Genomic DNA, 26,993 nt, shown 5'->3' with positions numbered 1-26,993 from the left:
ACTACTAGTGAGCTCAATCTGCTTTAGCACACTTGTACTATCTCTTCCAATCAGTGGATCGCTTAGTGTTAATGCCTTTCGTGAACATGACCTTTAATGCTGAACAGAGACATAGCTGAAAACACGTTGAATACAATTTCAAGAGGGTTTCTGTAATTTTTTTTTAAATTGGTACACAATTTAATTAATTACAATATTTCTTAACCATCTGGACAACAAACAGTTAAAATGGTGATCATATTGTACATCACACAAGACGTAAGGTCAGAAAATGCTAGCCCTTAGTTCAGTCTGAGATGTATAGGGCTGAAGCACTCTTGTGGAAGGTGTTCCAACCTACCATGCAATTAGTGTTCCCTAAGGATACCCGCGGGTTTGTCAAATCCATACCATGTCTTAGCATTAGAAAGATACATTAGAGAGTAGGCAACTCTCAACAACAAGGAGGCTGGAGAATGGCTAGTGGTACTGAACAGAAATAAGCTGTGTGAACATTCTTGGATATTCCCATTGCCCCGAACAGCTCACACCACACCCAGTGCTTAATTTGTGAAAACAAAAAAAATAAGTCCCACGGCCCAAAGTATTTCGCATGCCGCTTGTGCAGTTTGCACCACCCACTGACGTGGCCAAAAGCCAGTGCCACTATTAGGTACTAACCATCGCACACAAACCATTGTGTCGATTTTTATTACTCTTTCACACAAAGCTGAAAAGTAGCCTAGACGAGGTATTATATCAACATAAATGTATACTGTGTTTTTAAACATGTTTTGTATGTTATCTGCACAAAACTCAAAAGGCAGAGCCACCATGTTTCTGACTGACAGAAATAGGTGCAGGTGCCAAGAAATAAATGCCTGTGCTTACTGAGTACCATTAAACACTAGCACATATTAAGGACTGCATGTCTTTCATATAGAATCTCAAAAAGACTGCTACATTGATTCCTTTAAAATCTGGTGGTTTTAAATATTTTTTGTTTTCTAATTTCATGGTGGGGAAGGAAAGTGTATTTTTTCAAACTACACTGTACATTGGTTGGTCGTTTTCACTGATATTGTTTGGAGTTAACCTTCTCTAGAATTCCATTACTTACAAAGATTGTCAATTCCATCACAAGGACAATTCCTACCCAAGATGAAAATTGTCTGTCACGGTTAAAGATGTTTGATACAAGTTTGTCATTGCCGTACATAGCCACATTTTAAAAGTTGCCGCATTCAGAATACGGCATTCTTTTGAGTTTTTGCTAAGGGGTCCTTGAAGGTGAAATGTGGATGTTCCTCTGAAAAAATGTACATACTTACGTCTGCGTAAGCCTAAATTCTGGGCTGTGTGTTAAGAAGCTGATCTTAGCAAATGTATCTTTTCAATTGCACATGAATGCTTACAGAAACACTGAAATTGTGTGGAGGTACATGGGTATGCTTGAAAGTAACTTATCTGATCACCAAAAGTAGGAACGGGTTTGTTGCTTCATATACAGAAACAGCAGCGGGCCACTGTCCAATATGGAGAGGGAGTTGCAGTCCCCGTGATATAGATATAGGCAGAAACAACTTCTCTTAAAAGGTTTATTTTTAAATGTATTTTAAAGGGAGACACATTTGGTTGGCGTCTCAGGTCTGGGCTTAGAAGAGTTCCATACTTGGGAGGGAGCCAGGATTCCGGTAGTTCGACCTCTTGGAGTTTTTCGAGTAAAGCTCGTTTGAACTTGTTTAATATTTGCTGAGGGGGGGGGGGAGAAGCAGGTTGGGAGAGGCGCGGGGATGGGCAGGCAATGGAGCCGGTAGGGAAAGGCTCCAGAGCGTGTGTGACTTTGCATGCAGGCAGCAGGCTGCCGGCAGAAACCAACGTGTCTCTGTTGCTGCAAAACTATGTTAGGCGACACTGTGGCTCCCGCCGTCCACGGGGCGGTTCGGTTCAGTTCATTGGGTGCACACTGCAAATAACGACGGACCTACCATAAAAAAAAAGCATTGGCGGCCGCTAAATGAATTTAAATAAAACAAAAAGCGAGTGGTGATGCGCGTGGTGTGCACGTGCGTCACCGCAATTGCTACTTTGCTGGCGAGCAGCTTGCAATAACGCGCATGCACGTGCGCTCTTGTGCGCGTTCTAGCAAGCTGATTGCCAGCAAAGTAAGCATTTCTCAGAGCCCCAAAATGTCTCGGCCAAGAGCAGCGCATGTGCTGGATCAGGCCGAGACCTAAAAATTACTGTTTGAATAAAACATGAAGTATGATAATAACTTGGCCAGTACACGTATCTCCTCCAGGGAAAGCTTAGCCAATGAGCACTGGCAATAATGGCTTGAGATACTTTGTCAGACAAATTAGCTATTCATTTATGATCATCACAATTAGGACAACAATTGACAAAGAGGCTTCCAGCAGAATCTCAAAAATCTTATTATTAATTTCTAAACGAAATATCAAAGTGCTCCCTTCACGGGGTTTGAGCCCATTCTGTTTTCTAGGATAGCAGGATGAGACCCGATGACGCATGCTTCTTATTAGAGTGCTTTAGGGGCTAAAAGAAAACAGAGGTGTATGCTAGGTATTAGTACTCCACTCACTTGTAGCTCAAGGTTTGAGAAACCCATGTAATGTATTCACAATTAGGATAGGCCAGCGTCACTTGAACATCCTAAGTCACAGGCCTCCGCAAAAAAATATTCTACAAAGAAATCATATCTTGAACAAGATGCACACAAATTTATCACTTCATACAATGCATACCCTTCAAGCAATTTCATTATTGAGGGTCCAAAAAGTGGCAAATTTGATGAGGAGAGATGGGCATATTTAAGGGACACCAGAAGATTCTGAAATAAAAACATATTTGTGGGGCACATTGTGGTAACCCACATCACTTGGGTATTTAAGGAAGTATGAGTCTGTCAGAAAAATAGTAGACTTATATAAGAAAAGAGGAAAGCTCATGTTATAACCATTAAATTACCAATCATCTTTTCCCAGAAGACTAAACTTAACAATGATTCAGAATAAGGGGTTACTTAACATGTGACACCAAATTCTAACCGATAATAACTGAAATAAAACGCTAAGTGATGTTAAATGTTAAGCTGTGATGTTGAACGAAGGGTAAATGAGGGCAGGTGCTTATGCAAGCCAGAAGGAAAGGGAAAATGGATGATTGGGAAATTGAAAAGGATTCACGTGGACATCTGAGAATTTGTGGAATTGCAGTTTCACAGTTAGGAACTGTGCCAAAAAAGAACGAAAGGCCAGAATTTGCAAATACGGATGAGGGTATGAGCAGACCAATATGTTAATTAAGGGCAAGTGCTGCATTATGTTAAATTTAATGATGTAAATGTAGAATGATTCCTTGAGTGGATGCGGTGAATTTGAATAGGGCAGAAAGCCTGCAATGGATACATTCGTCGATCTATAGATTAGAGTTCTGGAAAGAAAAAGCAGCTTAAATTAAACTGTTCATGTTTAAGTTTTTGACGCATGCGGTCTTTCAGCAGGTGCCTACTTTTTCCAGTAACCAATCACTGTTTACTAATATGGCACAGACGCAGCTCCCCTTTAAAAAACTCACGTTTTTTTCTATTTTTTGTATAACCAGTCTTCCTAATTACAGCCTGCTCACCATTCCCTCGCAGCCAGTGGTATGTGGAGAGACCCTCTCCGCAATAGTGCACCCCAGGCATCCTCTTGGCAGCCCAGGCATTCTCTTGACAGCTGACACTTCTCTGCAAGGGTGGTCTTGCAGCTAAGTTCCTTGCAAAGTCTCCACAACTGTTGCAAGTAGCAGTGTGGGTGCCATAGTGGTTAAGGTTTAGAGTCCTAATTACTGGGTCTGGTGATGTTGCTTCGGATGTATGATGTTACAACGCATGCTTTTACCACGTATGCTGTTACAACGCAAGTATTACAACACAAACCTTTACAACGCATTACACTTGGGGGTGCTGGATAGTGAATAGTTTAATTTACTATTCCAGCTCCAGCCCCCGTGGACACTAGGGAAGGTGTTGGATAGTAAATTAAAACTATTCACTATCATAGAGCGCCCCCCAGTGTAATACGTTGTAAACATTTTTGTTGTAATACTTGCGTTGTAACAGCACTGCGTGGTAACAGTTTTGTTGTAAAGGATGTTTCCCGTTGCTTCTGCTTCAGGAGTGATGGCTTGCACCACAGGTATTGCGGGTGCTGCCGTTCGCCAGCCTGTCTGTCTGTGGCAGTGGGAGAAAACTGTTTCACTGATGTTGAGAATCAAGCTGCCCAGGATGTTGCAGTTTTTTACTTTTTCCGTGCAGCTGCAGGGAGAGCTAAACCCACACTATAGTCAGAAACATATACATAAGGTCCTGGTAAACATTCGCACACCAATCAAGATAATCTGAGTACTGATGAGGACAAGGGAGGAGTAGCAAATAAATAATGAGAAGCTTATTAGAGAGGAGAGTTGCAGATATGTTCACTTAAAGAGATGTGGCCAAACAGAATGCATAGGAAAAGTCAGAGGGGCATCCTAAGGCTGTCACTGGACTATCCAAGCTGAGGCATGACATGAACAGCTAAGCTCTTTCCTGAAGTATAACCACGGGAAAAGGAAAGGTGAAGAATTCACAGGACCAGCACCATTTATTAAAAAGTATTGAATTGAACAGAAGCCAACACAGGAAAGAAAGGCATAAGGGAACGTTGTTACCAGATTTCTCATTACTTTTAAGCACACCAATCAGTTGACTGAACAAGATAAGCTCAGCTGTCCGCTTCTGATGATTCAAGAAAGAAATCTTAGGAACCTTAGGGGGGATGGAGAGAGTTAAAAGGCATGGGGAGAATGTGAGGGATGCAAGGAGGCCTGGGGAGATGTAAAACTCAGAGACCAAGGGTCATAAGGCAGACATGGTGGCCACAGGACAAGGGATATATAGGGCTAATAGGAAGAGTATATATGGGTGTCACATGTGGGATACATGTCAAAATATGAGGTTCCAAACACAACTATGACTGGCTGATTGGGAGAATTGTGGAGTCGAGGAAGAGTTGTACAGGGAGGGTGGATGCATTGACAGCTGAATGGGAGACATGATCAGCTAATCAAACGTCATGAGAGGATTCATGAAATACGAACAAAGGGCAATGGAATGTGTGGAACCTGTGAAGCAATAGGAAAGCAAAGTTGCCAATGGGGATATAATAAAATATAGGATCAGGGGACCAAGAAGGAACAAGCTACTTACCTTCTGTAACTCATTATCTGGCAGATACAGGATCTAGCCACAGATTTCCAGATCCAGTCTCACACTACAAGAGGATTCTTAAGAAAGGAATCTGTGGCTAGATGTCTCTATCAGATACATGGATTGCTAGTGTAGAAACTTCAGGACTGAGTGAGGTGTATCAGGGGATTGATGGGAGACTATCACTGTTATTTGTGTTTCTACCTGAATATACCTACTGAATTTAAAATGTCATATTTCAAAATCCACCCCATGTGGCAATACCAGTTGTAGCCTCTTCGAAAAGTCTAAACTTTTTGTTCTTACCGATAACGTCTCCATTCACACTCAGATATATTTTCCAGAATTAATACATTGCAATACCTCATATATATTCTTCTTTTTTCTACACTAAAATTGCTTTTAGGGTTGACGGTAATAGTGCAATTAAGGTCAAATCATTGGTTCAGGTTTGCCATTGAAACTAGTTGCAACAGAATTACCTGCGTTTTTTTGTTTGTTTGATCTATTTATTGACTATTATAATGAGGAAGGTACAGAATTATAACACATTAATCAGTAAGGTATAAAGGGGTAGCTTGACATATCACTGTAGTAATTCGAAACATTAAAAACCTTCATATATCCTAATCCACCTGATTGTTGCTACATTGACATGACATACAGTTTTGTTAACTTATGCAACCCATTCTTGTTTTCCTGTTATACATCAACAATGTCATCTGCCTTAGTAAAGCAGAAGGAGAGAAGATACATTGTAAATTACCTTAAAGTGTCCTGTTAACTTCAATCACATATGTAAATTTCACACATTAGGATGAGTATTGCTAATTCTAATCAAATATTAGAGATCAATGCTATGCTATGCTATGCTAAAGGCATTTATAATGCGCGCAGCTGCTCCAGCAAAGGAGCGTCCCGGCGCAGAACAAGGTAGAGCACAGCAACACTAAAAGCAAAACCGCAGGGGGATAACTGGAGGGAGTAAAGTTAAAACAAAAGAGTTTTTTTGGCTTTAGGAAATAACATAAGGTCCTCCAGCAGGCGGACCTCAACCGGTAAGGAGTTCCAGATGGCCGCAGCCCTCACTCGAAAAGAACGACCCCCGGCCCGGCAAAGTTTGAACCGGGGAACCACGGCGAGAGCCTGGCCGGCGGATCTGAGAGAACGTGACGGGACATAGGAAAACAAAAGGTTGGTGAGAATCTGGGGGGCAGAGCCTTTCAAGATTTTAAAGGCCAGACATAACACCTTGAAGTGAATTCTCATCTTGACCGGCAGCCAATGCAAGGAGCGTAGAGTGTTAGAGACGGGGCAAAACCTGGGCAAGCCAACTATCGCTCTGGCTGCAGCATTTTGGACGCGCTGCAGGCGGGTGATATCAGCCTGATTGGCCCCGACCAGGAGGGAACTGGCATAGCAAGCCGGGACAACACCGTCGCCTGAATCACCAGCTGCCTGGTCGGGGCATCAAAAAATTTGAGGACTGGTCTTAGTCCCCGAAGGACACCAAAACAGCAGGCCGCAGTTCTCTTTGTGTGGCCAGCAAAATTAAGGGAGGGGTCCAGCCAAACTCCCAGGATTCTCACTTCCGCGACCGGAGTTGGAAGCGGCCCCAATTCAGGAGGCCACCACCTGTCACCCCAAAGCTCCGCTCTCTTACCGACAATCATGATTTCAGTTTTCTTTGCGTTAAGTTGGAGACAGTTGGCCGTCATTTAAACTGAAAAGCAGACTAACAGGGCAATTAACACTTAAAGCATCGTCCCCAAGACAATCAGTAGGTGCGTCTGATACACTATAATACAATATAGCATTCTAACATTCATTACCACATGTACGCGGATGACACGCAACTGTACTTGAAGATTTCCTCTCCAGAGGACATAATAACGTTAAACGATGAACTCTCACAAACCCAACGAGGGTTAGCCCAGAACCATCTTCAGCTAAATACGCTCAAAACTGAATTCCTTCTGATTGTCCCCCTCAACCACTCTGTACCTACCCTTGACTGGCAAAAACAACTCACTGCTCTTAACTGCACCCCTCATGTGGTTAACTCCGCTAAATCGTTAGACATTACATTGGACAAATACCTAAATATGCAAGGGCACATCAGTGCAACTATTAGGGGAGCCAACTTTCAACTCAGCACCCTTAAGAAAATCAAGCCTTGCCCTCCCCCTAAAGATTTAAGGCCGGCAGTAGAATCCCTGTTTATCTCTTGACTGGACTATGGTTTGCTGACCCTTGCTGGGCTTCCCAAAGTTAGTCTGGCTCCACTCAGAGCCACTCTAAACGCTTCGGCTAGGCTCATCACTGGCTCTAGAAAGCATTCCCACATTTCTCCAGATCTTATGCAACTAAATTGGCTATCTATCGAAGCTAGGATACATTTCAAGATAGCTTGCTTGACGCATAAAGCCATACATTACAACACCCAGGATAACCTGGTAAAAAAACTTGAACTATCTGGCTCATCTCGGATCCTAAGAAGTTCGTCCACCCTACTTTTGAAACCTCCCAAATTCAAAAAGAAAAGAACTTAAAATTGTGCCTTCTCCCTATGTGCTCCAAGAATTTGGAACGCTCTTCCTCCTGATATCAGTCCAATCCTTCCACTGCATTTTTCAATAAACATGTCAAATGGCTACTCTTGAGTGAAAATTAATAGCATCAACCTGTACTCCTTCTCAAGCCCCCCTTCTACAGATATGATACTTATTTTACACCGTTATTTCGATTTATTTTAAGGTTGTCTGTTCAATTGTTATCTTGTGCTATGGCTCTTCTGAAACTGTTCTGGTCGGCCCGACGGCCCAGCCCCAGACCTTGATTGTTTCCCCCCCTTTGTTTGACAGTGTGGTAACTTAACTACATCATTTGGGCTAATATGTTTGGTTTTACTCGTACGTTTACCTCTTTGTACAGCGCTCTGACACCTGTTAGGGTCATGTTAGCGCTTCATAAATAAATATTTTCCCATTCCCTGTCTCCAAACAAATAAAAATCAGTCAGCCTGTCCCTTAAGAATGAATTCTGGGCAACAGTACCTAATTGGACGCCAGTTCCCCATTCGTGGAATCGCCCGTTTCTGATTCGGGACATACAATTATTTGAAGGTCAGTAAGGATCGAGTTCCAGCTGTCTGAGATAGGGAATTTGGCAGCCCAAGGGTGTCCTTCAATGAAGGGACACTCCCTCTGCTTTTTCCCAATTGAGTAGAAAGTGAGATCAGGCCAGTAGGGACAGTGGATCGCTGGATTTCCAGTGTTTCATGATGAGACGTTTGGCTACTATAAGACCAAGATCTAGAAATCGGTTTGTGGCTCTGTGTTTCTTATCTTGTGTGAATATTCCAAATAGGCATGTTTCCCATTTGTTCGAGAGTTGTCTACCAATACATTCAGACAGATACTGTGTTACTTCCTCCCAGTAATGCTGCAATTTAGGACATAACCATATCATATGTACAATGTCAGCATTCTGATGGGAACAACAAGGGTAGCCCATGTCTGGTCTATGAAAGTGACTGTGTATTTTTTCCGGGGCCAAATATGCTCTGTGTAGTATGTAGTATTATATTGGTCTAAACCTGGCATTGCGAGGAACAGGTATGGGGCATGACAGAATTGTATTCCATTCTGCAGGTCTGCACGGCGACATAAGTCAGTCTCCCATCTAGTTAATATACGAGTCCGATCTGTTGCAGTATGCAAACAGAGTGCATCTGCAAACGAGCGAGTGAGATGTTGGCCCTCCCCCATAACATGTATATATTGGAGTAAAGAGTGTTTCTGTAACTCCTGCGTCTTGTCCCCCAACATACGCCGCAATAGGCTAACCCACGAGGCGTGGATGAGGAAGAGGCCTGGCGGCCTTCCCTCCTCCTGTGTCAAGTTTTCATACATCATAAGTGTGTCATCTTGGTAACAGTCGCCTAGCGTATGGATGCCCGCCATATACAAGACAGAAAGCTCTGCCAATGAAGCTCTCCCATTTCCTCTAGGCATCCCGAGTAGTGGAATTGCTGTAGCATATGGTGTGGTGTTTCTGGTGAGGAATAAAGATTGGCGAAAGCATCGACTGGCCACTTGCAACAATAAGGGGAGGGGCCCAGTCTTCCCACCACAGGTGTAAAACAAATGCAGAAGAGAGTTTGTGTATATGGAGTACTGTGTGTCCTCAGATTCTGAATAATAATGTTCTAAATTGGGTGCCGCTAAGCCTCCCTGATCCTATGGTAGGTATAGTTTCACGGGTGCTACTCTGCATTGTGATGTATTTCATATTAATGCATGGAGCATGCATTCAAGGGGCTGGAAAAAGGATGGCGGTAGATATAGGGGCAAGTTGGTGAAATAATAAAGAATTCGAGGAAGCACCACCATCCTTATGAGTGACACCCTTCCTGCTACTGAAAGGGTGAGCATCTTCCAGAAGGTCATCTGTGACGCCAGAGAGGTGAGTGCTCTGGTAAGGTTGCCGTCAAGCCCTGATCATTGTGGTAGACTCTAATGCTTAGGTATAGGAACATCGATGATTGCCAAGTGACTGGGGCATCATTGATAAAAAGCATCCAATCCAGCATGCTGGGATCAAAGGGAAACAAATATTATTTCCCCTCAGTTAACCCATAACTCGGACAGATGAGAGTGTATCGAGTATAGCATCCGGAACCATTCCAACATCACTTATATATAGTAGCAGGTCATCAGTATCAAGTGATATTGTGTGTGTGTCACCGCCCAATGCTCCATAGCCCAGTGGAAGCACCCATGGCTAGGGCCAACAGTTTGCTGGCAAACAACAAAAGGAGTGGGGAGAAGGGACAGCCTTGTCTGGTGCCCCTTCTTACTAAGTATGGGTGAATTTTGCGAATTCGTGGTTCGCAAATTCACAAAAAAATCCACGAATTTGCGGATTTTCCCGCGACATCGCGGATTTTTTTGCAATTGCACTATACTCAACTGGAGTACTTTCTACTGGCTAATCAGTAAGTGCTACCTCGTTGGGTAAATGTATCGTGCTTTTCCTACACTACAGCTGCGTAAAGGCCCAGAACAGTTGTCCAGTCACCACGTGTGTCTGTAACTTTGCCACCGCGCCCATAGGCGCCGAAGTCCCTTGAGTGAGCTGTCCATCACAGTGGGGGAAAGGGCGGGAAGAGTTTGCATAGCCTAGTGTGTGTGGGGCCGGGCTCCTGTGCGAGTTCACATGCCTCTTGTCAGTCACCATGTGTGTCTGTAACTTTGCCACCGCGCCCATAGGCACCGAGGTCCCTCGAGTGAGCTGTCCATCACAGTGGGGAAAAGGGCGGGAAGAGGTTGCATAGCCTAGTGTTTGTGGGGCCGGGCTTCTGTGCGAGTTCACATGCCTCTTGTCATTCACCAGGTGTGTCTGTAACTTTGCCACCGCGCCCATAGGCGCCGAGGTCCCTCGAGAGAGCTGTCCATGACAGTGGGTGAAAGGGCGGGAAGAGGTTGCATAGCCTAGTGTGTGTGGGGCCGGGCTTCTGTGCGAGTTCACATGCCTCTTGTCAGTCACCAGGTGTGTCTGTAACTTTGCCACCGCGCCCATAGGCGCCGAGGTCCCTCGAATGAGCTGTCCATCACAGAGGGGGAAAGGGCGGGAAGAAGTTGCATAGCCTAGTGTGTGTGGGGCCAGGCTTCTGTGCGAGTTCACATGCCTCTTGTCAGTCACCACATGTGTCTGTAATTTTGCCACTGCGCCCATAGGCGCCGAGGTCCCTCGAGGGAGCTGTCCATCATAGTGGGGGAAAGGGCGGGAAGAGGTTGCATAGCCTAGTGTGTGTGGGGCCGGGCCTCTGTGCAAGTTCACATGCCTCTTGTTTATAAAGTGTCAGAGAGTGAGACCGATCAGAGCAGCAGATGAGAAGAAAGCAGCCTCCTGGTCACTGGAAGTACAGGGGGATTGCGTTCGAGAAACTCGTGGATGCCTAGACCTCCATCACAGATTACAGCTATTTGTAGACGGTAGATTTGGGGAGAAAGTACACCTGCCTAGCATCGACCGTGCTCACTAGATTCTTGGGCTGATTATAATGCGTTACTGAATTTGAGCTTCAACTCGGGCACCTGCTTTATTTATATCTGTTAGTGCTTCCTGCTGAGGTTTAATTTTTGTGACAGGAGCCTCATTGCCTACTTGTAACTATTCTCTGACCCTGCTTCGAGGGTCAGAGCAGGGTCAGAGAATAGTTGCAAGTAGGCAAAGAGGCGCAGCTCAGGAAGCACTTACAGGGTTACAGCAGGTGCCCAAGTTGAAGTTAATTTCTTTGTAACCCTTTTGTAAATGGTTACAAAGAAATTAGCTTCAACTTGGGCACCTGCTGTAACCCTGTAAGTGCTTCCTGAACAAAATTCGTCCCGGTCGCGGATTCGCAGATCTTGCGGCAATTTCGCGAGATGCACGGATCGCAAAATTGCGGAAAATCCGCAATTCTGTGAGCGGAACGAATTTTCGGCCCATACTTACTTCTTACTATTATAGGATTCGACACCAAGCCGCCAGTCTTGACTCTTACAGTCCGGCTGTGATACAGTAACTTGACCAGTTTTATAAAATTGGGTCCTATCCCATATTAAGGCAGTGCACTGGAGAGGAAGGGCATTTCTAACAGTGTTTAATGCCTTCTCCAAGTCGAGTACCATGCATTCAGAAGGGGACAGATACGAGGAGCATACCGCAGAACATAAAACAGCCAGTGTAAGTTAAGAGAAGTAGTACGGTCCGGGATGAACCCATTCTGATCACTATGTATTAAATGGGCTGCTAATGGCACCAGTGGCCCCACAAGTATTCGAGCTTATAATCCACGTTCAGTAACGCCAATATGCGGTAAGACCCAAGGTGAGCATGGTCTCTGTCAGGCTTCTGTAGGGTGACCAGCGTGGCTTCGCACATAGAGTCCGGCGTGATGAGCGCAAAGCCTTATCACAGACCTTCTGTAATTTCCTTGCCAAGAGATCTGTAGAGGTTTTCTAAAATTTGGATGGGAATCCGTCAGGGCCCGGCACTTCCCCGAGGCTAGAGATCTCATTGCACCCTGAATCTCAGCTATCGTGATGGGAGTATCTAGTTCCAAATGCTGGTCTGGAGTTAGCATAGGTAATGGGAGGTCTTCTAAAAATGACTTTTTTCCGAGACAGAGGCCTCCAGGGTTGATTGGTATAACAATGTGAAATGAAGAACCAACTCCCTGTGTATCTCTTGTTGTGTATATTGCATTAAACCACTAGAGGACTTCAATGCCATAATAGGACTTATCAGCTGTTCCTATCAGACCAACCATGCGAGAAGGGTTTACAGAGCGATCCACTGCTGCAAGAGTGTCTTGGCCAAGTATGCAGCATAATTTAGACACCTCACCATCTCTATTAATGCTGTGTGTGTTTCCTCCCTGTCAGCAGTGCTGAAGCACAAGAGGGGACAGTGGACATGTGTGTCTAAAGTGTCAGCAACTCATCCTCCGCCTTTTGTAACTCACTCTCCACCAGTCTCCACATCCCGCTTTAAGTGCATCCAACTCCAACAGGATGGACGTCACCGTTCCCGCGTTGTAGTCCAAATAATCCACAATGGCAGTGCCGAGAGGTTCATGGAAGGGTGGATCTTCCAGCATAGCAAGCTGCAGTTGCCACGTGGGAATCGGAGAGAGCTGCATGTCCCAAAACAGTGATATATATTGAGAATTATGGTCGGAATGTGTGTGACCCAAATACTCAAGATTGTATAACACATGGTAGCAGATTGGGCGTGCTTAAAATCCTGCCTATGGGAACATGTAAAGTATGTGGGGTTGAGTAAAAGGAATACACTTGTGTGGCAGAATTGTGGTGTCTCCATATGTCTACCAGCCCCTATTATTGAGTCCAGTCCCTGAACATAAAGGACCCAGTAGATGCTGTTGTGTCTCTCAGTGGTGAAAATAAAGGGCCTAGGTCCATGTCCAATACGCTGTTAAAGTCTTCCCCTATCACCCAGGGCAGGTTACTCCATTTGGAGAGTGTCTGCACCAACAAACAACAGAATGGCCCATGATCCATGTTAGGCTCATATATATGGCCTAACATCTAGTCTGCCTTTTAGAAAAAACCTAGCTCCCTTCTGCATCTGTCACCACCTCTTCTACCAAGAGGGGAGTGCCCAGGCGGACCCAGACCAGCACTCTGTGAGCAAATGCTGAGTAGTTTGTGGCAAATATGTGTCCCCTCCATCTACACTGCAACATGTTTAGCTCTAAGTGTGTTAAGTGGGATTCTTGTATAAGAGCTTTCTGTATGTTATGTTGTTTAAGGTATGAGTATAGTATCTGAGGGAGGGGATGTGTAAGCCTCGAACGTTCCAGGTCAGAATACGTTGAGGTGTTATGATCTGTCTGTGTCTAACTCAATAATTTGCGGTGTAGGGGTCATACGTGTGATCTTGCTTAAAGTTTGCACCTAGGGTCCGTAGAAAGTGTGCGCAGCGGAGCCTGAACAAACTCAACTTAAAACATAATGCCAACATGACAAGTTTGTAATTCAAAAAGAGCGGCCCTTGCAAATGGGAAAGGACTGGTCAAACCAGAATATACACTACATTAATCAAAAGTAACCCCTAAGGTATGTGGGTGTGAGGGTACATAGCTTTGCAAAGGACTCAGGTGCAGCAAATCCACCCACTAGCACGAAAATTAAGTACCTCCAGCGACATCTCAACCATAGGTCAGGAAAACAAATCTCCCTTCACCCATCCACTGGGGAAGCCAGTATACCCATCGCCCCACTCCAGAGCCAACCCCAGTCAAACATATAAGTGACATATCATTGCCTCATCTCTGGATTTTTAAACCTCGTTGGTGGAATTCTGAAACAGAATCCAGTCTCATGTTTATTAAGGGACAGGATTCTCAATATCGCACTGAATAGCCATTTTGCACTGCAGCAGATTAGCATTTTCGTTGTTGTGCAAAATGAAGGTCGGGTCGCATTGCGACTTGACTAGTAAATAAGGCACTAAGGGGCATATTATCAACAACTAGCAACATTTATTGCTAAATAGGCTTAGTGAAATTTTTTATAATTGCCGCGCATCGCCAGATTTTATCGCAGAGATAACGTGCTATTAGCAATGTTTATCCCCAAAGCGATAAAATATTCGACGATAGCGGCGAAATGCGTGAATATCACTGGAAATTCAGGTGTTATTCAGGCATTATCGCTAATAGGGACTTAACCTGAATATCCACCTCCCATTGGATATACAGGCTAAGAAGTGGTCTGAGCAGGCGTTAGGATTTGGCGATATTCGCGCTTAGCGCAAATATTTTAATCGCTACGCCTGCGTTGATAATAGGCGATAGCGATGTTAGCGACTGCTTTCAGTTGCTAACAGGTTGGGTACGTCCACTTTGCATGTCATTAGCGATAAATATCGCTGACATGCAAAGCGGGCCCTAAACAGCTCGCTATCACCTAAAAGCTGTCGCTAACTGATATTAGCGACAGCTTGCTACTAGGGCGATGACATTATCGCCGCTTTGCGGCCGAAAACGGCCGCAAAAGCGGCAATAATTTCCTTTTCCCTGCCTTGGTAATATGCCCCTAAATTCTTGCCACTGCTAAGAATATGATAGACAAAAAAATAAATAAGCACCACCTTGAATTGTATTTATGTTCTCCACAAGATCCAAACAGAACATTTTTGCGCCATGCTCCTGGCAGCTGCAGGCAGCAAGTGCACGTACACTAGTGCCTTTGCATACATAGCATACATTCTGCTTATATATGGAAAACTATTACGTTCTATGTCGCATGTGTAAGACTGGTACCTTTGATGTTTGTGTGCACTCTGATCCCCCCGTGAACACATTCACGATGGCTCCTCAACTTAAGATCAGTCCGATGGGCACCATTTAGGAAACAGCTATTCTCATGCTTCAACAAGACCAACCTTACAACGACAAGAAAAGTTGAGAACACTTACCCAAGTGCAAACACATCTGAGTGCTTAGAAAACGGAAGCTTATCTTCCTCTGTGTCAGGAGACAGCTGGCATATGATTTCTGGGGCCAGGTGACATAGCCAGCCATTGGGGATGCGCAGTTTGCTCTCCCTCCTGTGGGAACAAAAAGACTGCTGGTTAGGTATCTGAGCGGTGTCTTACTGTGTCACAGCTACAAATGATCTTGTGTCATAATCCAGATACATCTTTATAAAACTTTGTGCCGTGTTAGTAATCAAATTATAAAACTCATTTACCAACTGACAGGGTACATAGCTGTTAAGAGCTGGTATATACACAGAACTCTACAATCCCCGAGAGTACAGACTAGAGAGTCACATGAAAACATACTAAACACAGCAAACCTCCACAAAGAGCGAAAATCACAACTGGATTTATGTGGTGATATGGACCGGTTAGATTTAACATGTTTTATTTAATTTTAATAGCTTTCCATAAAACAGTATTTTGATTCCATGACTAGAATTATTAAAATTAAGGCTTTTCCCCTAAAGGTACACAATACTCACAAATGTACAATATTTCAATGCATTAGAAACAAGAACTCTGGTGCTGAAAATAATCTGATAGGAAATTAGATCACCCCTGCGTTAAAGCTAAGGTGTCCATCAACTGTGATTTTTGCAATTTTCAACCCGAGTGGGCTGGGTATGCTCAGACGTGAGTCCCAGGCTCTCCACACCACTGGAGTCAAGCTATCCAGGCTGAATGAAGGCTGATAGCCAGAAACCGGTCCTTGGATGATTGATTCCGGTCTGGGAAAGACATGGCTTGGTAGTTCGGACTGGACTGTTCCCATGAGGCACAGGGTCAGAGCTGATTTGCATATAGCCAGTGTCTAACCCAGGGTGGTGTGAAGTGCAAAAAAACGACGGATTTAGGCCCAGATCATTGTACTGGGGTGAATGCATGACATTGTTCTACATTCTGTCCATCAACTGTGTTTTTTGCAATTTTCACCCCGAGTGGGCTGGGTATGCTCAGACGTGAGTCCCAGGCTCTCCACACCACTGGAGTCAAGCTATCCAGGCTGAATGAAGGTTGATAGCCAGAAACCGGTCCTTGGATGCTTGATTCCGGTCTGGGAAAGACATGGCTTGGTAGTTCGGACTGGACTGTTCCCATGAGGCACAGGGTCAGAGCTGATTTGCATATAGCCAGTGTCTAACCCAGGGTGGTGTGGAGTGCAAAAAAACGATGGATTTAGGCCAGGATCATTGTACTGGGGTGAATGTATGACATTGTTCTACATTCTGTCCATCAACTGTGTTTTTTGCAATTTTCACCCCGAGTGGGCTGGGTATGCTCAGACGTGAGTCAAAGGCTCTCCACACCACTGAAGTCAAGCTATCCAGGCTGCATGAAGGCTGATAGCCAGAAACCGGTCCTTGGATGCTTGATTCCGGTCTGGGAAAGACATGGCTTGGTAGTTCGGACTGGACTGTTCCCATGAGGCACAGGGTCAGAGCTGATTTGCATATAGCCAGTGTCTAACCCAGGGTGGTGTGGAGTGCAAAAGAACGATGGATTTAGGCCCAGATCATTGTACTGGGGTGAATGTATGACATTGTTCTACATTCTGTCCATCAACTGTGTTTTTTGCAATTTTCACCCCGAGTGGGCTGGGTATGCTCAGACGTGATTCCCAGGCTCTCCACACAACTGGAGTCAAGCTATCCAGGCTGAATGAAGGCTGATAGCCAGAAACCGGTCCTTGGATGCTTGATTCCGGTCTGGGAAAGACATGGCTTGGTAGTTCGGACTGGACTGTTCCCATGAGGCACAGGGTCAGAGCTGATTTGCATATAGCCAGTGTCTAACCCAGGGTGGTGTGGAGTGCATAAAAACGATGGATTTAGGCCCAGATCATTGTACTGGGGTGAATGTATGACATTGTTCTACATTCTGTCCATCAACTGTGTTTTTTGCAATTTTCACCCCGAGTGGGCTGGGTATGCTCAGACGTGAGTCCCAGGCTCTCCACACCACTGGAGTCAAGCTATCCAGGCTGAATGAAGGCTGATAGCCAGAAACCGGTCCTTGGATGCTTGATTCCGGTCTGGGAAAGACATGGCTTGGTAGTTCGGACTGGACTGTTACCATGAGGCACAGGGTCAGAGCTGATTTGCATATAGCCAGTGTCTAACCCAGGGTGGTGTGGATTGCAAAAAAACGATGGATTTAGGCCCAGATCATTGTACTGGGGTGAATGTATGACATTGTTCTACATTCTGTCCATCAACTGTGTTTTTTGCAATTTTCACCCCGAGTGGGCTGGGTATGCTCAGACGTGAGTCCCAGGCTCTCCACACCACTGGAGTCAAGCTATCCAGGCTGAATGAAGGCTGATAGCCAGAAACCGGTCCTTGGATGCTTGATTCCGGTCTGGGAAAGACATGGCTTGGTAGTTCGGACTGGACTGTTCCCATGAGGCACAGGGTCAGAGCTGATTTGCATATAGCCAGTGTCTAACCCAGGGTGGTGTGGAGTGCAAAAAAACGATGGATTTAGGCCCAGATCATTGTACTGGGGTGAATGTATGACATTGTTCTACATTCTGTCCATCAACTGTGTTTTTTGCAATTTTCACCCCGAGTGGGCTGGGTATGCTCAGACGTGAGTCCCAGGCTCTCCACACCACTGGAGTCAAGCTATCCAGGCTGAATGAAGGCTGAGCCAGAAACCGGTCCTTGGATGCTTGATTCCGGTCTGGGAAAGACATGGCTTGGTAGTTCGGATTGGACTGTTCCCATGAGGCACAGGGTCAGAGCTGATTTGCATATAGCCAGTGTCTAACCCAGGGTGGTGTGGAGTGCAAAAAACCGATGGATTTAGGCCCAGATCATTGTACTGGGGTGAATGTATGACATTGTTCTACATTCTGTCCATCAACTGTGTTTTTTGCAATTTTCACCCCGAGTGGACTGGGTATGCTCAGACGTGAGTCCCAGGCTCTCCACACCCCTGGAGTCAAGCTATCCAGGCTGAATGAAGGCTGATAGCCAGAAACCGGTCCTTGGATGCTTGATTCCGGTCTGGGAAAGACATGGCTTGGTAGTTCGGACTGGACTGTTCCCATGAGGCACAGGGTCAGAGCTGATTTGCATATAGCCAGTGTCTAACCCAGGGTGGTGTGTAGTGCAAAAAAACGATGGATTTAGGCCCAGATCATTTTACTGGGGTGAAAATATGACATTGTTCTACATTCTGTCCATCAACTGTGTTTTTTGCAATTTTCACCCCGAGTGGGCTGGGTATGCTCAGACGTGAGTCCCAGGCTCTACACACCACTGGAGTCAAGCTATCCAGGCTGAATGAAGGCTGATAGCCAGAAACCGGTCCTTGGATGCTTGATTCCGGTCTGGGAAAGACATGGCTTGGTAGTTCGGACTGTTCCCATGAGGCACAGGGTCAGAGCTGATTTGCATATAGCCAGTGTCTAACCCAGGGTGGTGTGGAGTGCAAACAAATGATGGATTTAGGCCAAGATCATTGTACTGGGGTGAATGTATGCCATTGTTCTACATTCTGTCCATCAACTGTGTTTTTTGCAATTTTCACCCCGAGTGGGCTGGGTATGCTCAGACGTGAGTCCCAGGCTCTCCACACCACTGGAGTCAAGCTATCCAGGCTAAATGAAGGCTGATAGCCAGAAACCGGTCCTTGGATGCTTGATTCCGGTCTGGGAAAGACATGGCTTGGTAGTTCGTACTGGACTGTTCCCATGAGGCACAGGGTCAGAGCTGATTTGCATATAGCCAGTGTCTAACCCAGGGTGGTGTGGAGTGCAAAAAAACGATGGATTTAGGCCCAGACCATTGTACTGGGGTGAATGTATGACATTGTTCTACATTCTGTCCATCAACTGTGTTTTTTGCAAAGAGCTGGTATATACACAGAACTCTAAAATCCCCGAGAGTACAGACTAGAGAGTCACATGAAAACATACTAAACACAGCAAACCTCCACAAAGAGCGAAAATCACAACTGGATTTATGTGGTGATATGGACCGGTTAGATTTAACATGTTTTATTTAATTTTAATAGCTTTCCATAAAACAGTATTTTGATTCCATGACTAGAATTATTAAAATTAAGGCTTTTCCCCTAAAGGTACACAATACTCACAAATGTACAATATTTCAATGCATTAGAAACAAGAACTCTGGTGCTGAAAATAATCTGATAGGAAATTAGATCACCCCTGCGTTAAAGCTAAGGTGAACAAATAAAAACCAAATATTTGGGCAAGAATTTAATTAAGCTCCTTGTTGTTGGAAATCTATGAGTGCATCAACCGGGTCTAAGGGTGTTCGATGGTTGGGCTCCATACACTGAATCAAGTGTGCTTACATTATTATAGCATCCAGTACTTCCCCCTACCACCACTTTGTAAGATTAAGTACATAATTACTAATATTAACTCGAACCTTACTTTGGGAGGTAGGTATGAGTGGAATAAACAAAAGTAAAAATATACTTAGCTTTCTGATGTAGTGACACTGTATGGAAAGTTATTGCAATGCAATTGATCGTATTTGATATAGGAACCAATCACTAGTGGGTGATGTTATCAATGGGGATAACTGGCGATTGATTAGTATCAATCTTATTGAGTTCTGTATCATCTGCGGATTTAGAGTGTCTATAGTATTAGTCGAAGAGGTATTTCCAGTCAGTCTGAATTCCTCTTAATCATTTCTGGTCCGGCAGACAATTTCCTCTAGAGGGGGCCGTTTAGTTCCAACATCGGGCCAGTCTTCAATATTTTAATATTTGTTCCAGTTATTTCAGTTCACCCTTAATCAGACATTTCATCTTCCATTGACTCATTAAATACATAAAAGTTGGATATGTGGATATATGCGCAGCCTCTCTTAATCCGCAAATTATAGGTAACTCAATAAGCTTGATGCAAGACAATTACATTTTTTCTTATCTTAAACCATTATTACAATGATTTCACCATGTTTCTCTTTCCATTAGCCTTTTTAATTGTGGTCAAAAACTCTATATGTTTAATTCTGTGGACTTAATGCCTTACTGGTAAATCAGAAATGTTTTTTCCAAAGTTGCATGCCAGTAATATGCCAGGTTGAAAATATTTTGACCGGCAAAACAGGTATACACAAAATGTCAGTGGAATCCCCTGCTCCCCATCTGAATAACTGGGGTGTGCTAGACCTGACTCCTTTATAGTGGTCTTCCCCCATACATTTTGCCTTCCTCCTCCATTTTTCACTGATCTTGTTTTTTGTTGGCCATAGGACTCTGTGTACTTTACCATTGCTAACCAGTACTAAAGTGCTTGTAAAATTGGCTTACACCCAATTGGCACATTTACTTTACTGGTAAGTCCCTAATAAAGTGATACTACATGTGCCCAGAGAGTGTACATTAAATGCTGTTACTAGGCCTGGAGCACTGATTGTGCCACCCATGTAAGTAGGCCCTAAACCTATCTCAGGCCTGCTATTGCAGCCTATGTATGCAGTGTTAAAACTCTACGATCCCGGTGCCGGCGGCAGGGTAGGTGCAGCAGTTGAAAGCGATTCACTTTCTGGACCCAATTGGAGTCCTTTGTACCGCCGGCAACTGTTGCAAATACTGTTGCATACAGTTTAGGTCTACTATGAAAACAAGGGGGTATGTAGTTTTACACTTACCTACCAGTGTAGATAGTATGACATTTTGATCCTGAAGAAGTGTCCAGATCTCTTTGGCTACTCAGACACGAAACATGTTGATCTTTTTAGAGTAGGGCCCTCACAACTAGGCACATTGTGACTAGGTAAGGCCCCTCTCCACCTTTTTAATTAGGCAGTTTACCTACGGAATAAAGTTTGGATAGGACTTACTGACCTATTTTAACTCACTTCCCCTTACATCTACACATACTAGGCCCCTCACCCCCACTGCACCAACTGCACCAACTGGCAGGAACAGAAGATCCCCGACAAAGAGGCCCGGTTCCGGGTGCCCGTCAGGTATTGCAGCGCCGACCTGACGAGGGGCATACTCAAATGATGAAGCATGACACCTAGCTTGCTAGGTGTGTGAGAGTACTAGTTCCACAAGGAGGATTCCCCCTCCTCCTCCTTTTTCCTACACACACCTGCGGTCTCATTTGGGACCCCTCTATCGGTTCCTTTTACCCAATCTTTTACTACTTCAGAGGAACTCCGTACCAACTTGTGAGAATGCAGGGTTAAAACTGCCATTTTCAACCTTGCAAAATACACCTTTTGTCAGGCTTAAACCTTCTTTTGAAATACTATAAGCATATCTAGGGTAGGTTCTAGAAAGCCCATTGGGAAGGGTGCAGTGTATTTATAAAGTGTGACATGTACGTTTAAGTTTTAAATGTTTTAGTAGTGAAAAACTGATACGTTCGTTTGCTTCTACTGGAAGGCCTACCTCTCCCACAGTATAACATTGGGTTAACTTATAACTAGTAATAACATTCATTTGGGTGTAGGTGGAAATTACAGTATGGTCTTTAAAGAATTGGAATTAAAAGCCCTCTTTAATGGTAAAGTTGGATTTTAAGTCACAATTCTGAAAATGCCCCTTTTAGAAAGTTGTCCTTTTCTTGTCCCAACCATTTGGTGTGTGCAGCCTGTATCATGGGTTACATGAATAGGTGTAGCCGGCAGTTAGCCTTTGTATATCGCTCTCAGATAGTGAGACAAAGAGCCATAGATGTTGGTAAAATGGGCCACCTCTGAATTGATGAAGGGCAGGACCTGTTTCCTACCCCACTTGAACATCACAATGGCTCTGCCTCAGCACACTCACAAAGGTTCAAGACTAGTCTATTGTGACCTTAGACAATCTGGGGCTAGGGCAGGAGGTAGTAAATTCCAAGCATCTCTGGGGGTGGAAACCTCCTGAACCTTCTCCTACTTCACAGCTGGCACCAGGTATAAATATTGCACCCTTAGACCCTACTCTTCAGTACACCCCTGGACTTGTGGAAGACTGAGAAGGACAGCTGTCCTGGTCTGCTAGAAGAAATGCTACTCTGTTGCTGGGCTGCCTGAGTGAAGGACTGGACCTTCATCAGTCCCACCAGAGTGACTCCAAGGGCTAGTTGGCTGGCCTTGTGACCAAAGCCTCAAGGACAGAAGGCTACAACTACCTTGAACCCAGCATCATGACTCTATCTGATGCAAGTCTTACCCTCCCTAGTGGTTTCCCCGCATTCATGGATCCGTGGGAGTGGGCCTGAAGGTGCAATGCCAGCACAGCTGTGGTCGTCAGCAGAACGAATGGAGTACAACACAATCGCCTCACAAAACTCTGCATCGGAAACACTGCACAACAGCTCTCCGATGCAGGACTTCGTACTGCACCCCACGGCCTCATCGGGACAGCCGCTGCATGATGCACCCTTTGCATCACAATCCCCTCAAAGCCAGCATCCTCGATGATGACGCAGCACTCTGCATCTCAAGCCCTGCAACTCCCTCAGAGCCAGCTGTTGCACGACGCATCCCCGATGCAGGTCTTCACATATCAAGTCTCTCGTCTGCGGCATCCTCGACGTTGATGCAGGACCTTGCATCGCAACCTTGCAGCTTCCCAGAAGCACTGCTGGATGTTGCATCTCCCCACATACATTGCATGATGCATCCTCAAAGCAGGATCTTGCAATGCTCTCCAACCAGGATTTAAGGTACTCTTGTTGAGTGGTTCTCACTGGGTTCCTGTGTATGGCCCACGCTTCATCGTTGTCACCCTGAACTTGTCCTGGTTCGGCACTACCAAATGACCACAGTTGGTACTTTGTGATTCCAAGCACAGTTTTAAAATTGCATGTCTCCGGCCGTGCAGATGGGATTTCTGTAATTGTGGTGTCAACTAATTCATTACATTGCACTCCTTGTTTCTCCATAGGTGTGAGTTTGGTCTTGTGTTGTGTTTTCACTTTATTGCTGTGTGTGTGCTGGATAAAAACTTTACACATTACCTATAATTTACGCCTGGCTGCTTTGTGCCACGCTACCAGGTTAATTTGGGGTTTGCTTCTGACTTCACCCTGACAGAAACTGTGGCTGCTGCTAGATTAGGATTACAAACCCTTCACCCAGTAACCACATTTCCAACAGGGCGCAATGAAGGGTCTCATACCCCTGAGCTTTGAGACACTGATTCTGCTAAACCAATGATAGTTACACCCCTGTTTGAGAGACGTTGTATATCCAATTAATGTGAACTCCATGTTGGGTGGATTAATTTATTTCTCACAGTTGGCTTAGGTATCTAAATAGGTTTCAATATGGTGGTTTCTTCTCAGTTTTCTTTCCAGCTCTATACTCTTTACGTATGCAACATCAAACCTTTGCATAATACACAACAACCAGATACACATATACATGGGAACGGTCAAAGTTTAACAAATGGCAAGCAGTCACACAGTATAAAAAAATCATGCCACAGGTAAAAATAGTCAAAAACATTCAGTCACTAACCCAATTTAAACCCCATCAATCAAAAAGAAACCAAGCAATTGGAGGCAGTCAGGTCACTTCAACTAAAGGTAGAGCAAGCACACACACACATTTACACACTACATTTAAAGGAACTCTCATGCTAGCTAGTACATATCAGTGACATACAAGCTGTTAGAGAGCAACCACACAGACAAGCATTGGCAATGACAATAGGTCTGGCGCAAATGTGCTGCACTCTGCTCACTTACAGGCACACCCCTCGGCCTGTGCTCACATGCCCAGAGTTTTTTACCTCTGGTGTACAGGGATCAGGAGCAAGAGCCAAGAAAGAGAGTCTGCTGGCTTTGTTGTGCTGGAACATGAGCACAACTAAGAGTACATGAGAAAAGGAACAAAGCAAGTGAGAAGGCATATATGGCTGAAGCCAAGAGCAGAGATACTCATGATATGTGCCAATAGGTTTTTTTGTACATTGCAATCAATTTTTTCGCTAAGTCCAAGTGGGATTTAACATAAGCACTCTGATGTAAATTAAGTAACAGATGTGGCATCGGCATTTTGCATAATCTGAATGCAGCAAAGAATATTGTTAGGTACTCTATGCAAGACTGCCTTTCTATAATCTAATCAGGATGAGACAATCTCCTCCATTTAACCAAATGTTGGTAATGAACACAATACCTCTATAGCACCACCTGAATTAGAGAAATGTGTTAGAAAAACTTAGGGCCCGATTCACACTTGTGGTGGAGGCTCAGCAGTCATGGGGGATCTCTGCACTGCAGTTTCCCATTGTGGAAATCCCTCTATGAGTGTGGGGCCTCCGTTACGAGTGCAAATGCTCTTTGTGAAATGGGCCCTCAGTGTTAAACAATATATAGACTCTAACTAAGGTGTTCTTCAAGGGAAGTTCTCCCTACTGTAGTTCACCCAGAGTTCTCCGTGTAAACACTTTTTTCATTAATTTGTCAGAGAGTCCTAATGTAAACACCCTCTCTAGAGCATTTGTTAATGAATGTAAAGTTTGGCTCTCAGGGTATTGAGGCAGAGCAGTCTAAGGCTGACTGAGGGAGATGCTAAAAGCTAAAATCAATGTCCAACCAATTGTTTTAATAGGGGAAAAATACTTTAATGTGCACAAACTAATTACTATACTAGGGGAAGCTCATTTGTTCTAATCGCATCACAAGAGAGGACTCCAAGACCAAGGCTCCCTGGTCCTGCTGATGTGTTACTGTCGTGTCTGGAGGTGCTCAAATTGCTGCCGTGGGTTCCGCAGCGCGGGATGCTCGCTTGTTCTAATCGTATCAGGGGAGAGGACTCCAAGACCCAGACTCCCTGGTCTTGATGGCGCATCACAGCCGAGCCAAGGGGTAAACAGACAAAATATCGAATTCAAAATATCGAATTACCAAAATATCGAAGTCAAAATATAGAATGGACAAAATATCTAATGGACAGAATATAGTGGTGACAAATATTGAATTGAAGGTAAGTAATATAATATCTATGTAGTAATGTTGACCCCTACGCTATTCAACGTTTTCCCTACTGTTGCACTCTCTGGAGTGGGAATAGTAATTTTTACACCTACGCCATCCAACGCTTTCCCTACTGTTGCACTCACTGGAGTGGGAATAGTAATTTTTACCCCTACACTATCCAACGTTTTCCCTACTGTTGCACTCACTGGAGTGGTAATACATTAATTATTTAATAATTTTAAAGTTAATTAATTATTTTTAAGTATGTTTTAGTTAATTATATTTATTATTTCAGTAATATTAAATTACTTTTAAGACGTTTGACAAACTATATTTTTTAAAACAATATTTTTGATTCAATATTTTTTTACTTACCTGTTTGTAGATAGGAATTCAATATTTTTGCATTCTATATTTTGGCATCGATATTTTGGTAAGTCTATATTTTTGTATTCGATATTATGTCAGTGATCCGTGCCAAGGCACTCAAATTGCTGCTGGCAAAGCCCGGGCCATGGGCGGACCCGCCCTGAGCCCGTCAACACCCGAAAGAGACTGGACTGGGCTCTCTCTCTTACTTCTGGAACCCAGAGACGGTGAGTGGGCACCCTTCTGTTGTACATTACTCGACTTCATGGCCCTCCAGTTTGTTGAGAGTTGCTGTTCTCTATGGAATCTGCCATCCCAGACTGTAGTTTTGTGGTAATCTGACTTTTTGGTCACGGGGAAGAGAAATGCGGAAACCTCCAACAGGACTGAAAAAAGACTGAGAGCCAGCAAAACTATACTGTGTTTTTTAAACCAAGCTGTGGGAGTGCTCTCAGATGAGATTACTAGTGCCAAAATAGAGTTGGCTGTCAACCATCGTGCCTTACAAATTATAGATGCTCAAAGTGAGAGGGTGCCGACACTGTTAATATTACTACTAGTTCATCTCCTGCACTTCCCTCCTCACCTTTGACTAGCCTTCCTAGTGCCCAGACTTTACAGCCTACTAGAAGTGATGTTACACTGAAATATTTTGATAACTCTTGTAAAACGGGTGCTCGACGCAAAGCATCTATTGCGGTACAGCTTCATCCGCCAAAGCCAAATAGGAAGGCTACACCTGGCTTTAGGAGGATCCCAGCTGCATCTGTACCTGATATAGTTACATCTCCTGGGCAGGATACAACTGAGGGCTCCCTTGCAGCACTTCTGAAAAACCTGGAGACTAAGATCTCCACAGCTCTAAATGCCTTTGGTTCTTGGATAACTGTACTGGAGCAAATAGTAGAATCTTTAAAAAGGTACAAGGACAATTTACTTACAGGCATTAGCAGCAGGCACCATGATTTCTTTAGAACCATGTCATACACAGGCTTTAGAATCCCTTTAAGCAAAGTTTCTGGCAACTTAGAATTCGGAGCATCCCCCCAGGCTCAGGTTCTATCAAGAGCCTCATTACACCCGCCCTCCAGCATCTGTAATAATGACCAAACTGCTCCTTCTCATATAGCCGGGGACAATTCTGGTCCTCCAGCTTCGGCTCCAGCCCAATTGCTAGTTCAAAAGAATCGTCCCAACTTAGTATTGGCTTCTCTTAGTATACCCCAAAATGCCCCTCTGGTGGACTACCCCTCTAATATCACCATTCAACTGCCCCCGGCGGTCACCCCTTATATTGTTGTATTGGTGGATGTACCTCCCTTGAGGAAGGATGCATAGAAAAACTACGCCCAACTCAAGAATAAAGTAGTCCGTGGCTGACAACCAGCGTGAATGCTTACCTGCCTCTTACCCAGATTC

The 26,993-nt window shown here is 44.4% G+C and overlaps 1 protein-coding gene across 2 annotated transcripts in view; it reads right to left on the bottom strand.

Moving 5' to 3' along the window:
• Positions 1–26,993, bottom strand: part of KSR2 (kinase suppressor of ras 2) — a 1,667,828-nt gene that overhangs the window by 93,946 nt on the left and 1,546,889 nt on the right. For both annotated transcript variants that reach the window (XM_078667119.1, XM_078667120.1), the window contains one exon: positions 15,227–15,358. In XM_078667119.1, coding sequence (XP_078523245.1) covers positions 15,227–15,358 — 132 coding nt within the window. The remainder of the gene's footprint in view (positions 1–15,226; positions 15,359–26,993) is intronic.

The sequence above is a fragment of the Lissotriton helveticus genome, chromosome 11 (genome assembly GCF_964261635.1).
Source record: "Lissotriton helveticus chromosome 11, aLisHel1.1, whole genome shotgun sequence".
NCBI classification, from domain to species: Eukaryota; Metazoa; Chordata; class Amphibia; order Caudata; family Salamandridae; genus Lissotriton; species Lissotriton helveticus.
This window is presented reverse-complemented; position numbering and strand designations above follow the sequence as displayed.